The 15,583-nt window shown below is 43.1% G+C and overlaps 1 protein-coding gene across 1 annotated transcript in view; it reads left to right on the top strand.

The window, feature by feature from the left end:
• Positions 1–203: 203 nt before the first annotated feature.
• The window catches only part of slc7a8a (solute carrier family 7 member 8a), a 36,215-nt gene continuing 20,835 nt past the window's right edge, over positions 204–15,583 (top strand). Inside the window, exon 1 of the mRNA XM_055938342.1 lies at positions 204–1,437. Within this exon, the coding sequence (XP_055794317.1) occupies positions 1,296–1,437 (142 nt within the window). The 5' untranslated portion in view covers positions 204–1,295. The remainder of the gene's footprint in view (positions 1,438–15,583) is intronic.

Raw genomic sequence — 15,583 nt, 5'->3', positions numbered from 1 at the left:
GCAATGACAACAAGGTCATAGTGGAATTTCATCACCCTGAAGTCAGAAAAAGTCACTCTCCACAAGAGGTGCAAGTGAACATGCTACACTCTGGTTGCACCTTGAAGAATACGTATGAATGAGAGGGAGAGAAAGGTGGAGGGAGAGACAGTGTAGTACTACGTTTGCTGTGTGTTTTGGGGGGGGGGATATGGTAGTGTACTGTGTGGAGCAGAGGTGGGTGAAGGAACAGCTGAATGCTTGAATATGGGGGAGAAGGGTTTGGGTATATGGAACAGGCTGAACTGAAGGAAGAAAACAAGCTCAGGAAATAGTGGTGGAGAGAAGAGGAGCGGGCTAGAAGCGGTAAAGGGGCGGTCCTACTGTACTCATATGAAGGGATATGTATATTTACCCAATATCTTGCTCACTGCTGAGTCAAACCAAAGCGGCAAGGATACAGCTCGTGTCTGAAGACCAGAAAGGAAATTTTTATTGAGGGTCGATTTTGGGTTGGGAAGACACAGCCGTGTGTTTTTCAACAAGTTTTGTTTGTGAGTAAAAAAAAAAAAAAGGGGATGCTTTAGTCGGGTCTCTCGAGCTCTTGCCTGGAAACAAGGAAGCAGTGAAAGCTATTGTTTTGTGACAGGAGGTTTCTTTCGCAGTATGTCACTGGAATACGCAATTCTTGTTCACTAAATGTACTATTGAATACGTGTTGCTTGTTTGCTTAGCCATTTTCAATAAGACGTCAAAGAGTGAAAATATATTATATCACAATGAAATCACAAATGTGCTAGTCGCATTACTGGTCAAACGAGATAGGAAGCTATCTCATCTAATGTTTTGTTGTGGTTGCCCGTAGCGCAAACTAGGCATTTGTTTTTTTATTTGACAAAATTCCTTAGTGCGCAAGCAGCGCACGAGTGCAACATTATAACAACAAATACATTAGCATTCTGGACAACAGAAACATGACGATGATAAAGAGCTAAAAACAAAGTTTACATAAAGTGTAAGTGCACTGACTTTATGTATATATAAATTACCCATTTGTGTAGTGCGGTGCCCATAATATCTGAAATCTCCATTCGATTTGTTAAGGGTTGAATAGCTATACCAGCATACAGCAACAAGTCCAAATAACTTGTATCTGATCATCTTCGACAACTTTGGGTGAAGTGTCTTGTGCTGTCTTACCAAAGCGCAAATTGAGCCCGTGCGTCCAAGCGCTCTTTAGCTGTCAACTGAGAGCGACCACAGGCACAGCTGCAGCAGCAAGTGTCAACGAGGACTGAACAACTCTTATCAGAAAAATGACGGACGGACCAAGGCAACGAGGATGTTCATCGGCGTCTGGCGGGGATGCTGTCCCCGAGTCCGGGAAAGAGTCAGGAGAAGGAGGGGTGGCTCTGAAGAAAGAGATCGGTCTTGTGAGCGCTTGCGGAATTATTGTTGGTAAGTAAAAAATAAAATAAAATGGGTATATATTATGTCCTAATTTTGATGTATATTTGCAAAGGTTTGATTGTGTGTGAATTATGAATAGGCCTAGTAGAAAATATAACTGACCACTGCTGCTCAGGTTTGCTGAGAGTTGGTTTGCAGTCAGGTTTATATAGTGAGTTCACACAGACTAGAACAAGGTTTGGGTTTAGTAGTTAGGTCACCTACTCTATTACTTGTTATTGATCACTTTCAACTTATAATGTAGGTTTTTAAGCTTCTAATGAAGGCTAATTATCATTGATGCCTATTGCATCACTTCAACAGTTAACAGTCATTCTTTATCTCTCTGTGAGGTGGTTTGATAATCTCTTTGATCTTCAGCGCAAACCGAAGCTGTCATGACATTATCCCCATCATTACTGTAAATTAAGATGACTGAACTGACCATTTTTTGTAAATACAAGTTATTTACACCCACGTTACCAGTAGAAATGGAAACCCGATGTAACCAGCAAACTACGCTACGCATGATTTCTAAATCTGATCACTAAATCTGATCACCAGAGCTACTGTGCCTTCGGAAAGTATTCAGACCCCTTGACTTTTTCCACATTTTGTTAGGTTACAGCCTTATTCTAAAATGTATTTAACATATTTTCCTCATCAATCTACACACAATACCACATAATGACAACGTTTTTTTAGAAATGTTTGCTAATTTATTTTTAAAAACAAAAAAACAGAAATATTACATTTACATACAGTACAGTCAACAGTTTGGACACACCTACTCATTCAAGGGTTTTTCTTTATTTTTACTATTTACTACATTGTAGAATACTAGTGAAGACATCAACACTATGAAATAACACATGAAATCATTTAGTAACCAAAAAAGTGTTAAACAAATCAAAATGATTCTTCAAAGTAGCTACCCTTTCTCCTTGATGACAGCTTTGCACACTCTTGGCATTCTCTCAACCAGCTTCACCTGGAATGCTTTTCCAAAAGTCTTGAAGAAGTTCCCACATATGCGGAGCACTTGTTGGCTGCATTTCCTTCACTCTGGGGTCCAACTCATCCGAAACCATCTCAATTTGTTTGAGGTCAGGTGATTGTGGAGGCCAGGTCATCTGATGCAGCACTCCATCACTCTCCTTCTTGGTCAAATAGCCCTTACACAGCCAGGTGTTGGTTCATTGTCCTGTTGTTGTCCTGTTGTTGTCATTGTCCTGTTGAAAAACAAATGATAGTCCCACTAAGTGCAAACCAGATGGAATTGCGTATCGCTGCAGAATGCTGTGGTAGCCATGTTGGTTAAGTGTGCCTTGAATTCGAAATAAATCACAGACAGTGTCACCAGCAAAGCACCGCTACACCATCACACCTCCTCCTCCATGCTTCACCGTGGGAACTACACATGCCGAGATCATCCATTCACCTACTCTGCATCTCACAAAGACACGCCGGTTGGAACCAAAAATCTGAAACTTGGACTGATCAGACCAAAGGACAGATTTCCACCTGTCTAATGTTCATTGCTCGTGTTTCTTAGCCCAAGCAAGTCTCTTCTTATTATTGGTGTCCTTTAGTAGTGGTTTCTTTGAAGCAATTTGACCATGAAGGCCTGTTTCATGCAGTCTCCTCTAAACAGTTGATGTTGAGATGTGTCTGTTACTTGAACTCTGTGAAGTATTTACTTAAGCTGCAATTTCTGAGGCTGGTAACTCTAATGAATTTATCCTCTGCAGCAGAGGTAACTCTGGGTCTTCCTTTCCTGTGGCTGTCCTCAGGAAAGACCGTTTCATCATAGAGCATGATGGTTTTTGCGACTGCACTTGAAGAAACTTTCAAAGTTCTTGACATTTTGACTGACCTTCACATCTTAAAGTAATGATGGACTGTCATTTATCTTTGCTTAGTTGAGCTCTTCTTGCCATAATATGGACTTGGTCTTTTACCAAATAGGGCTATCTTCTGTATACCACCCCTACCTTGTCACAACACAACTGATTGGCTCAAACGCATTAAGAAGGAAAGAAATTCCACAAATTAACTTATAACAAGGCACACCTGTTAATTGAAATGCATTCCAGGTGACTACCTCATGAAGCTGGTTGAGAGAATGCCAAGAGTGTGCAAAGCTGTCATCAAGGAGAAAGGGTGGCTACTATGAAAAATCTAAAATATAAAAATACAATTTGATTTGTTTAACACTTTTTTGGTTGCTACATTATTCAATATGTGTAATTTCATAGTTTTGATGTCTTCACTATTATTCTGCAATGTAGAAAATAGTAAAAATAAAGAAAAACCCTTGAATGAGTAGGTGGGTTCAAACTTTTGACTGGTACTGTAAGCATTCAGAACCTTTACTCAGTACTTTGTTGAAGCACCTTTGGCAGCAATTACAGCCTCGAGTCTTTTTGGGTATAATGCTACAAGCTTAGCACACCTGTATTTGGGGAGTTTCTCCCATTCTTCTCTGCAAATAATCTCAAGCTCTGTCAGGTTGGATGGGGAGCATTGCTGCACAGCTATTTTCAGGTCTCTCCAGAAATGTTCGATCGGGTTCAAGTCCGGGCTCTGGCTGGACCACTCAAGGACATCCAGAGACTTGTCCCGAAGCCACTCCTGCGTTGTCTTGGCTGTATGCTATGGGTCGTTGTCCTGTTGGTAGGTGAACCTTCATCCCAGTCTGAGGTCCTGAGCGCTCTGAAGCAGGTTTTCATCAAGGATTTTGCTGTACTTTGCTCCGTTCATCTTTGCATCGATCCTGACTAGTCTCCCAGTGCATGCCGCTGAATAACACCCCCACTGCATGATGCTGCCACCACCATGCTTCACCGTAGGGATGGTGCCAGGTTTCCTCCAGACGTGACACTTGACATTCAGGCCAAAGAGTTCAATCTTGGTTTAGTTCAATCTTGGTTTCATCAGACCAGACCATCTTGTTTCTCATGGTCTGAAACTCTTTAGGTGCCATTTGGCAAACTCCAAGCTGGCTGTCATGTGCCTTTTACTGAGGAGTGGCTTCCGTCTGGCCACTCTACCATAAAGGCCTGATTGGTGGTGCTGCAGAGATGGTTGTCCTTCTGCAAGGTTCTCCCATCTCCACAGAGGAACTCTAGAGCTCTGTCAGTGTGACCATAAGGTTCTTGGTCACCTCCCTGACCAAGGCCCTTCTCCCCTATTTTCTCAGTTTGGCCTGGTAGTCAGCTCCAGGAAGAGTCTTTGTGGTTCCGATCTTCTTCCATTTAAGAATGATGGAGGCTTCTGTGTTCTTAGGGACCTTCAATGCTGCAGAAGTGTTTTCATACCCTTCCCCAGATCTGTATCTCGCCACAATCCTGTCTCGGACCTCTAAGGACAATTCCTTCGACCTCATGGCTTGGTTTTTGCACTGTCAATTGTGGGTCCTTACAGACAGGTGTGTGCCTTTCCAAATCATGTCCAATCAATTGAATTTACCACAGGTGGACTCCAATCAAGTTGTAGAAACATCTCAAGGATGATCAATGGAAACAGGATGCACCTGAGCTCAACTTCGAGTCTCATAGCAAAGGGGCTGAATACTTATGTAAATAAGGTATTTCAGTTTTTTTTAAATTATAAATTGGCAAAAATTTCTAACAACTTGTTTTTGCTTTGTCATCATGGGGTATTGTGTTTATGCTGAGGATTTTCTTTTTTTTAATCCATTTTAGAATAAGGCTGTAATGTAACAAAATGTGGAAAAAGGTCAAGTGGTCTGAATAATTTCCGAAGGCCTTGTAAGTAGTAGACTCTCCATCATTGGAACAGAAGCATTCAAAAACCCATATGGCACCCTATCCCTTCATAGTGCACTACTTTTGACCAGAACCCTTTGGGGCCTGGTCAAAAGTAGTGAACTGTATAGAGAATAGGGTAACTTGGGACACAGCCTTTGTTGTTTATATTCCAGAAGAGATGAAGAGACAAGAGTAGTTAATTGCTCCCTCTCGGTCTATAGATTCTTCATCATTTAAATATAATTATTTGTTAAATCCACATAGTTTAACCCCCAATCATTAATGTTTTAAAGGATAATGTTTATGACCATCCATATACATTCAGCCATAGTGGCGGTTGATCACCAGAACCAACCTTGCCCAAACTAGTGTCCTTGATACGGTCACTCATTTACAAACACATCTGGGCCGTATTCTTTCATTTCCAAATCATGAGCAAACAACTGTTATAGACCTATATACATCCTGCCCTGCCGTTCTACAATTTCTACAAACTGTGCAGCCGTCTTCATCGACCTGGCCAAGGCTTTCGACTCTGTCAATCACCACATTCTTATCGGCAGACTCAATAGCCTTGGCTTCTCAAATGATTACTGCCTCGCCTGGTTCACCAACTACTCAGATAGAGTTCAGTGTGTCAAATCGGAGGGCCCGTTGTCCGGACCTCTGGCAGTCTCTATGGGGGAGCCGCAGGGTTCAATTCTCGGGCCGACTCTTTTCTCTGTATATATCAATGATATAACAACAACCACCCAAGCCACTACCTGTTCACCCCGCTATCATCCAGAAGGCGAGGTCAGTACAGGTGCATCAAAGCAGGGACCAAGAGACTGAAAAACAGCTTCTATCTCAAGGCCATCAGACTGTTAAACAGCCACCACTAACATTGAGTGGCTGCTGCCAACATACTGACTCAACTCCAGCCACTTTAATAATGGGAATTGATGGAAATATATGTAAAAATGTATCACTAGCCACTTTAAACAATGCCACTTAATATAATGTTTACATACCCTACATTACTCATCTCATATTTATATGTATATACCATACTCTATATCATCTACTGCATCTTGCCATCTTTATGTAATACATGTATCACTAGCCACTTTAAACTATGCCACTTTATGTTTATATACCCTACATTACTCATCTCATATGTATATACTGTACTCTATACCATCTACTGCATCTTGCCTATGCCGTTCTGTACCATCACTCATTCATATATCTTTATGTACATATTCTTTATCCCTTTACACTTGTGTGTGTATAAGGTAGTAGTTGTGGAATTGTTAGGTTAGATTACTCGTTGGTTATTACTGCATTGTCGGAACTAGAAGCACAAGCATTTCGCTACACTCACATTAACATCTGCTAACCATGTGTATGTGACAAATAAAACGTAATTTGATTTGATTTGATGTCGCTCTTGCTGCTGGCGATTCTCTGATCCACCTCAACGCAGACGACATCATTCTGTATACATCTGGCCCTTCTTTGGACATTGTGCTAACAAACCTCCAAACGAGCTTCAACGCCATACAACACTCCTTCCATGGCCTGCAACTGCTTTTAAATGCAAGTAAAACTAAGTGCATGCTCTTCAACCGATTGCTGCCCGCACCCTCCCGCCCAACTAGCATCACTACTTTACGCTATTGCTACTCTCTGTTCATCATATATACATAGTCACTTTAACCATATCTACATGTACATACTACCTCAATCAGCCCGACTAACCGGTGTCTGTATGTAGCCTCGCTACTTTTATAGCCTCGCTACTGTACATAGCCTCGCTACTGTTATTTTTCACTGTCTTTTTACTGTTGTTTTTATTTCTTTACTTACCTTTTGTTCACCTAATACCTTTTTTGCACTATTGGTTAGAGCCTGTAAGTAAGCATTTCACTGTAAGGTCTACACCTGTTGTATTCAGCGCAAGTGACAAATAAACTTTGATTTGATTTGACTACCCTGGACAGCTCTGACCTAGAATATGTGGACAACTACAAATATCTAGGTGTCTGGTTAGACTGTAAACTCTCCTTCCAGACTCACGTTAAGCATCTCCAATCCAAAATTGAATCTAGAATCGGCTTCCTATTTCGCAACAAAGTCTCCTTCACTCATGCCGCCAAACATACCCTTGTAAAACTGACTATCCTACCGATCCTTGACTTCGGCAAAGTCATTTACAAAATAGCCCCCAACACTCTACTCAGCAAACTGGATGTAGTCTATCACAGTGCCATCCGTTTTATCACCAAGCCCCATATACTATCCAACACTGCGACCTGTCTGCTCTCGTTGGCTGGCCCTCACTACATATCCGTCGCCAAACCCACTGGCTCCAGGTCATCTATAAGTCTTTGCTAGGTAAAGCCCCGCCTTATCTCAGCTCACTGGTCACCATAGCAACACCCACCTGTAGCAGGCGCTCCAGCAGGTACAGTGGGGCAAAAAAGTATTTAGTCAGCCACCAATTGTGCAAGTTCTCCCACTTAAAAAGATGAGAGAGGCCTGTAATTTTCATCATAGGTACACTTCAACTATGGCAGACAAAATAAATAAAAAAAATCCAGAAAATCACATTGTAGGGTTTTTAATGAATTTATTTGCAGAATATGGTGGAAAATAATAAATAAACACTTCCTTTGGCCCCCTCTCCTTCCAGTTCTCCGCTGCCAATGACTGGAACGAATTGCAAAAATCACTGAAGCTGGAGTCTTATATCTCCCTCTCTAACTTTAAGCATCAGCTGTCAGAACGTCTTACCGATCACTGTACCTGTACACAGCCAATCTGTAAATAGCACACCCAACTACCTCATCCCCATATTATTACTTACCCTCTTGCTCTTTTGCACCCCAGTATCTCTACTTGCACATCATTATCTGCACATATATCACTCCAGTATTAATGCTAAATTGTAATTATTTTTGCCTCTAGGACCTATTTATTGCCTACCTCCTTACTCTTCTACATTTGCACACACTGCACATAGATCTTTCTTTTTTTCTTTTATTTTGTGTCATTGACTGTACGTTTGTTGATGTGTAACTCTGTGTTGTTGTTTTTGTTGCACTGCTTTGCTTTATCTTGGGCAGGTTGCAGTTGTAAATGAGAACTTGTTCTCAACTGGCCTACCTGGTTAAAAAAAGGTGAAAGAATTTTTTAATTTTTTATTTGTTTACACCATAGCACAAGGTTTTGCAACATAATACAAAAAGGGCCGTTTCTTATTGGATAAGTTCAGACAGTGCCCCTCCCTGTTTTCTTCTTTTCGTTTGGTGCCAAATGAAAATGACCCTGATCTCTCCTCCTATCTCACGTGAGAGGCCTTATCGTCAGATCACTGAACTCAAACTGCCATGTTCAAACTCTTCCCTTTGTTCTCTGTCTGCTTCGCTGAGTTTCCTCAAAGTGGGCTGAGGGAGTTCTTTATGAGCTTACGGTACACCTATTTTCCTTCAAGTCCCACCCCCTTCTTCAGCCCCCCCCCCCCTCTCCCCTCCTCCACGCAAAGCTGGGATCAGAAGTGAACTTTTGCAGATTTGGAGGATCTAAGATTCCTGAGGTGATACTGCTGTTTTATTAGCTGAGCTGGCTTAGCTTATGTAGCCTGTGAGGCCTCTATGGCTTCTATTCATAGCGTTTATGGTAGTGCACTATATGGTTATAAGTAGTGCACTAAATCAGTATAAGTAGTGCACTATATCAGTATAAGTAGTGCAGTATATCAGTATAGGTAGTGCATTATATCGGGTATAAGTAGTGCACTATGGGTGTCATTTCAGACATAGTTAGGGTGACAGTAGGGGACATCATCATCATCTCTATGGTGAGGTTGGTGTGTTTTGGACTGGGATGAAAGGGAAAGGAAACGGGCAGGTGGGTGAGGACTGAGAGCGGTGAGGAGGGTGAGGTGGGCGAAGAGGGTGGACACTGAGAAGGGTGAGGTGTTTTGGACTGGGATGAAATGGGAAGGAAACGGGCAGGTGGGTGAGGACTGAGGGGTGAGGAGGGTGAGGTGGGCGAGGAGGGCGAGGAGGGTGAGGTGGGCGAGGAGGCCTAATCAAAGCAATGCAATCAGGAGAGCTCAGAGTCAGGTGGCAGGAGTCACAGTCAGGCGGATGGATGATGGGGATTGCAGTAGCTCACTGCATTCTTCACTTACTCCTCCTCCTCCTCCTAATTTTTCACCTCCTTATTCCATTAAACTCAAAGCTGGACCCTGCTGTAATGAGAAGTGCTGATGGCAGCGCCCTCTGAGGTGTGTGTGTTTTTGTGTGTGTGTGTGTGTGTGTGTGTGTGTGTGTGTGTGTGTGTGTGTGTGTGTGTGTGTGTGTGTGTGTGTGTGTGTGTGTGTGTGTGTGTGTGTGTGTGTGTGTGTGTGTGTGTGTGTGTGTGTGTGTGTGTGTGTGTGTGTGTGCGTGCGTGCGTGCGTGTGTGTGTGTGTGTGTCCTCAGAGAGGTTGGACAATGTCCAAGCAGTAGTTGGCCCCAATCCTAAACTCAACCATTAATGGGGAAAATGCAAAACTACCAACAAGCTCTCACTACAGAAATAGACGTTCATCCACGTTCTCCAAACTTCAAATTTGAAAGCGTTTTTGTTGTTCCTGCTGCTCTGTATTGTTCTATTTCTCCGAACATCAAATGTAGAAGTTAAGGGTAAAGTTAAGGCAGTCATTCTGAATGTTTAAAGCAAGGGTTAAGGTTTTGGATAGGGTAAAAAAAAAATAGAAAACCGTGTCCACGGGATGACGCGACGCCCGTCCACAACACCCAAGCAAAACCCAAGCCCACTTGATGGTGATAGTGCTCACTGTTGCCCCTAGTGGCCGATTTCGAAGGCATTTCCTGAAGTCCTCAGGACATGGATAGAAGTCCAACCTTGACACCAATCATTAGCGATCCCCCCTAAACTACACCGTAGTACTACACTGCTGCTGACACTATATGTATCATTACATTTCATGTGCAAAAGCCTGAGTAGGCACACGGTTGGACCGAGTCTAAGTCGGAGGGCTGGATAGTCTTGTACACATTACAGCTGTGCTCAGTCTTTGTTTTTCTGGGCTGTTTGTTTGTTCCTCATAGCTTGGTGCTTGGAAGCTGTGGTTAGGACTCTGCTTCTGCTAAAGGAGTAGTAGACTAGTGCACACAACACAGCACATTGTTCATGAAAAGGGGATCAGAAAGCTGAAGTAAACAATGTGTGCTTCCCAAATGGGACCCTATTCCAAAGTGGGCAATTGCACACTCCCGTGATGGATTTAAAAGTGTAGGATTGGTGTAGACGTTGGCTGGAGGTAGTTGGCTGGAGGTAGTTTTTTTTTTTTTTTTTTAGTTCACACAAAGGGCGCCAGGGGGAAAGTGAGAACAGGAAGCAGGAAGTGGAAGCAGGTAGACAGAGAGAACAAGAAACGTGTGTGTGTGCGTATGTGTGTGAGTGAGTGTGCGTGTGTGTGTGTGTGTGCATGGTTGTGTGTGCATCAGGGGTGTTCCTATCCGGTACAATTCACACAAAGGGGAAGCAGGGCGAAAGTGAGTGTGCGTGCGTGTGTGTGAATCGGTGTGTGTATGCGTGCATGCGTGTGTATGCATGTGTGTTCCACTTCAGTCAGCACTCTGCACCCTTCACACACAGACACACACACATTCCGAATAAGGAAACTAGAAGCTCATCCCACAGATAAGGTGTCCCGTAGTTTAACCAGTCTAAACCAGTCTCTTTTACACTGCTCTCACCAGCTCACCAGTGACACTATAACCTAACCCAGTCTCCTCATTGTCTTATCATCAGTGTCACACACAAAGTTGCTGAACTGATGCATTATAAAGCCGACACAGTCACTGCTCATACAGCAGAGTACCAAAGACCACTGGAGTCAACTATCTTGGAGCAGTCACTTGCTTTTGTCAAGGTTGAGATTTATCATGCTTTTACCTTTCGCCCACTAAGTTAACCTTGCTAAGGAATAATACAGGAGAGGTGTTTGGGCTAGACACTGCACATGTGATATGTACATACAGTACCAGTCAAAAGTTTGGACACACCTACTCATTCAAGAGTTTTTCTTCATTTTTACTATTTTCTACATTGTCTGTATGAAATAACACATACGGAATCATCTAGTAACCAAAGAAGTGTTAAACATATCAAAATATATTTTACATTTGTGATTCTTCAAAGCAGCCACCATTTGCCTTGATGAAAGCTTTGATGAAAGCTTTGGCATTCTCTCAACCAGCTTCACCTGGAATGCTTTTCCAACAGTCTTGAATGAGTTCCCACATATGCTGAGCAATTTTTGGCTACTTTTCTGTCACTGCTGTCTAACTCATCCCAAACCTTCTCAGTTGGGTTGCGGTTGGGTGATTGTGGAGGCCAGATCATCTGATGCAGCACTCCAACACTCTCCTTCTTGGTCAAATAGCCCTTACACAACCTGGAGGTGTGTTGGGTCATTGTGCGCTGTTGAAAAATAAATGATTGTCCCACTAACACGCTAAACAGATGGGATGGCGTAGTGCTGCAGAATGCTGTGGTAGCCATGCTGGTTAAGTGTGCCTTGAATTCTAAATAAATCACAGACAGTGTCACCAGCAAAGCACCGCTACACCATCACACCTCCGCCTCCATGCTTCACGGTGGGAACCACAAATACAGAGATCATCCGTTCACCTGCTCTGCGTCTCACAAAGACACGGCGGTTGGAATCAAAAATATCACATTTGGACTGATCAGACCCAAGGACAGGTTTACAACGATCTAATGTCCATTGCTCGTGTTTCTTGGCCCAAGCAAGTCTCTTCTTCTTATTGGTGTCATGAAGACCTGATTCACGCTGTCTCCTCTGAACAGTTGATGTTGAGATGTGTCTGTTACTGGAACTCTGTTACTGTTACTGTCTGTTACTGTGAAGCATTTATTTGGGTTGCAATTTTTGAGGCTGGTAACTCTAATGAACTTGTACTCTGCAGCAGAGGTAACTCTGGGTCTTCCTTTCCTGTGGTAGTCCTCATGAGAGACAGTTTCCTCACAGCGCTTGATGGTTTTTGTGACTGCAATTTAACCTTTATTTTAATTTAACCTTTATTTAACTAGGCAAATCAGTTAAGAAGAAATTCTTATTTACAATGACGGGTTTCCCCGCCAAACCCTAACGCTGTTGGGAAAATTGTGCACCACCCTATGGAACTCCCAATCACGGCCAATTGTGATACAGCCTGGAATCAAACCAGGGTCTGTAGTGATGCCTCTAGCACTGAAATGCAGTGCCTTAGACCGCTGCAACAACATTTTTCATTTTCCGGATTGACTGAATTTCATGTCATAAACTGTTGTTTCTCTTTGCTTATTTGAGCTGTTCTTGCCAAAATATGGACTTGGTCTTTTACCAAATAGGGCTATCTTCTGTATACCACCCCTAACTTGTCACAACACAACTGATTGGCTCAAACGCTTTAAGAAGGTAAGAAATTCCACAAATTAACTTTTAACAAGGCACACCTATTAATTGAAATGCATTCCAGGTGACTACCTCATTAATCTGATTGAGAGAATGCCAAAAGTTTGCAAAGCTTTCATCAAGGCAAAGGGTGGCTACTTTGAAGAATCTAAAATCTAAAATACATTTTGATTTGTTTAACACTTTTCTGGTTACTACATGATTCCATATGTGTTATTTCAAAGTTTTGATTCATTCACTATTATTCTACAGTATAGAAAATAGTAAAAATAAATAAAAACCCTTGAATGAGTAGGTGTGTCCAAACTTCTGACTGGTACTGCACGTGTAGAGAAATGTTGAAGTGAAAGAGAACATATGACACACACACACACACACACACAGACACACGCAAGCCCTCATCAAACTACACCACTAGCACATTCAAATCTCAAACAGTATCAATATCTTTGACTTTGAACTTTAAATTCTCCACACTCAGCTCCGACTGCAAGCTCTAACATATAACCTTTGGCCCTGAAGCCCTATTGGCTGTCATTGTTTATGAGCCAATCAGTCAGCTTTCTGATTCTCAATCCCTGACCTCTGATCCCTACTGCTTTGTCAGATCTCTGATGGAGCGCGAGTAGTGAACCTGTCTGAACCAGAAACACACACACACACACGCATACAGGCACACACACACAGTCTCTTTCATGTTTCCTTGCTCTATAAACTGACTGACAGTCTGATGCGTATAGAGGCTGTCAGTGCATTGTTCTGATGTTCAGATGTAGTGGTGGCTCCTCCCTAGTACACACTCATACACACGGGCCTCTCGTTCCTCATTGTACTCTGTAACCCCTCTCTCCCTCAGTCTCTCTCTCCATGACTCCTCATCCTCATTGCGTTCCCACTCTGTCTGCTGGCGGGCTGCTCATTGCTTTTGAAACAACATTTTCTCTCTATCTCTCTGTCTCTCTCTTTATCTCTCTCTGTCTCGCTGTCTCTCTCGCTCTCTGTCTGTCTCTCTCTCTCTCTGTCTCCTTTGTCCAATTTTCTCTCTGCCACCATTCTTTTTCCCTCATCCATTTTGCACTACACCAATGTTAATCTCCCATTGTTCTGTTTTTCTCTCCTCCTCTTTCCACACACTCTCATTAGAACTGAGAGGCGGAGCAATGAGGGGCCTTAACGGCCTCTGGTGCAAAGCTTACTCTTCCCCATGGGCATGGTAACAGAGTACTCCCACTGGGCACAGATGTCAATTCAATGTCTATTCCACATTGGTTTAACGTCATTTTATTGAAATGACGTGTAAACAATGTTGATTCAACCAGTGTGTGCCCAGTGGGTGGTCTCTCAGTGATATACACTGAGTGTGGAAAACATTAGGAATACCTTCCTAATATTTAGTTGCATCCCCCATTGCACTTCCAGAGTTCTTGGCACAAACCAGTGCGCCTGACACCTACTACCACACCCCATTCAAAGGCACTTAAATCTTTTGTCTTGCCCATTCACCCTCTGAATGGCACACCTACATAATCCATTTCTCAACTGTCTCAAGGCTTAAAAATCCTTCTTTAACCGGTCTCCTCCCCTTCATCTACACTGATTGAAGTGGATTTATCAAATCAAATCAAATTTTATTTGTCACATGCGCCGAATAGTGTAGACCTTACCGTGAAATGCTTACTTACAAGCCCTAAACCAACAGTGCAGTTCAAGAAGAGTGAAGAAAATATTTACCAAATAAACTAAAGTAAAAAATTATAAAAAGTAACACAATAACATAACAATAACGAGGCTATATACAGGGGGTACTGGTACCGAGTCAGTGTGGGGGGTACAGGTTAGAGGTAATTTGTACATATAGGTAGGGGTGAAGTGACTATGCATAGATAATAAACAGGGAGTCGCAGCAGTGTACAAAACATGGGGGGGGGGGGGGGGGGGAATAGTCCGGTGGCCATTTGATTAATTGTTCAGCAGTCTTATGGTTTGGGGGTAGAAGCTGTTCAGAAGCCTCTTGGACCTAGACTTGGCGCTCTGGTACCGGTTACCGTGCGGTAGCAGAGAGAACAGTCTATGACTTGGGTGACTGGAGTCTCTGACAATTTTATGGGCTTTCCTTTGACACCGCCTATTATATAGGTCCTGGATGGCAGGAAGCTTGGCCCCAGTGATGTACTAGGCTGTACCTCTGTAGCGTCTTACGGTCAGATGCCAAGCAGTTGCCATACTAGGCGGTGATCTGACCGGTCAGGATGCTCTCGATGGTGCAGCTGTAGAACTTTTTGAGGATCTGGGTACCATTGCCAAATCTTTTCAGGAGAGGACTAAGTACACACCCCTGAGGGGCCCCAGTGTTGAGGTTCCGAGTGGCAGATGTGTTGTTGCCTACCCTTACCACCTGGGGGCGACCAGCCAGGAAGTCCAGGATCCAGTTGCAGAGGGAGGTGTTTAGTCCCAGGGTCCTTAGCTTAGTGATGAGCTTCATGGGCACTATGGTGTTGAACGCTGAGCTGTAGTCAATGATCAGCATTCTCACATAGGTGTTCCTTTTGTCCAGTTGGGAATGGGATGTGTGGAGTACGATTGAGATTGCGTCATCTGTGGATCTGTTGGGGCAGTAAGCGAACGGCAGTGGTACTAGGGTATCCGGGAGGATTCTGTTGATGTGAGCCATGACCAGCCTTTCAAAGCACTTCATGGCTACCGATGTGAGTGCTATGGGGTGGTAATAATTTAGGCAGGTTACCTTCGTGGTCTGCTTGAAACATGTAGGTATTACAGACTCGGTCAGGGAGAGGTTGAAAATGTCAGTGAAGACACTTGCCAGTTGGTCCGTGCATGCTTTGAGGACATGTCCTGGTAATCTGTCTGGCCCCGCGGCTTTGTGAATGTTGACCTGTTTAAA

The sequence above is a fragment of the Salvelinus fontinalis genome, chromosome 11, assembly GCF_029448725.1.
Source record: "Salvelinus fontinalis isolate EN_2023a chromosome 11, ASM2944872v1, whole genome shotgun sequence".
Taxonomy (NCBI): Eukaryota; Metazoa; Chordata; class Actinopteri; order Salmoniformes; family Salmonidae; genus Salvelinus; species Salvelinus fontinalis.
This window is presented reverse-complemented; position numbering and strand designations above follow the sequence as displayed.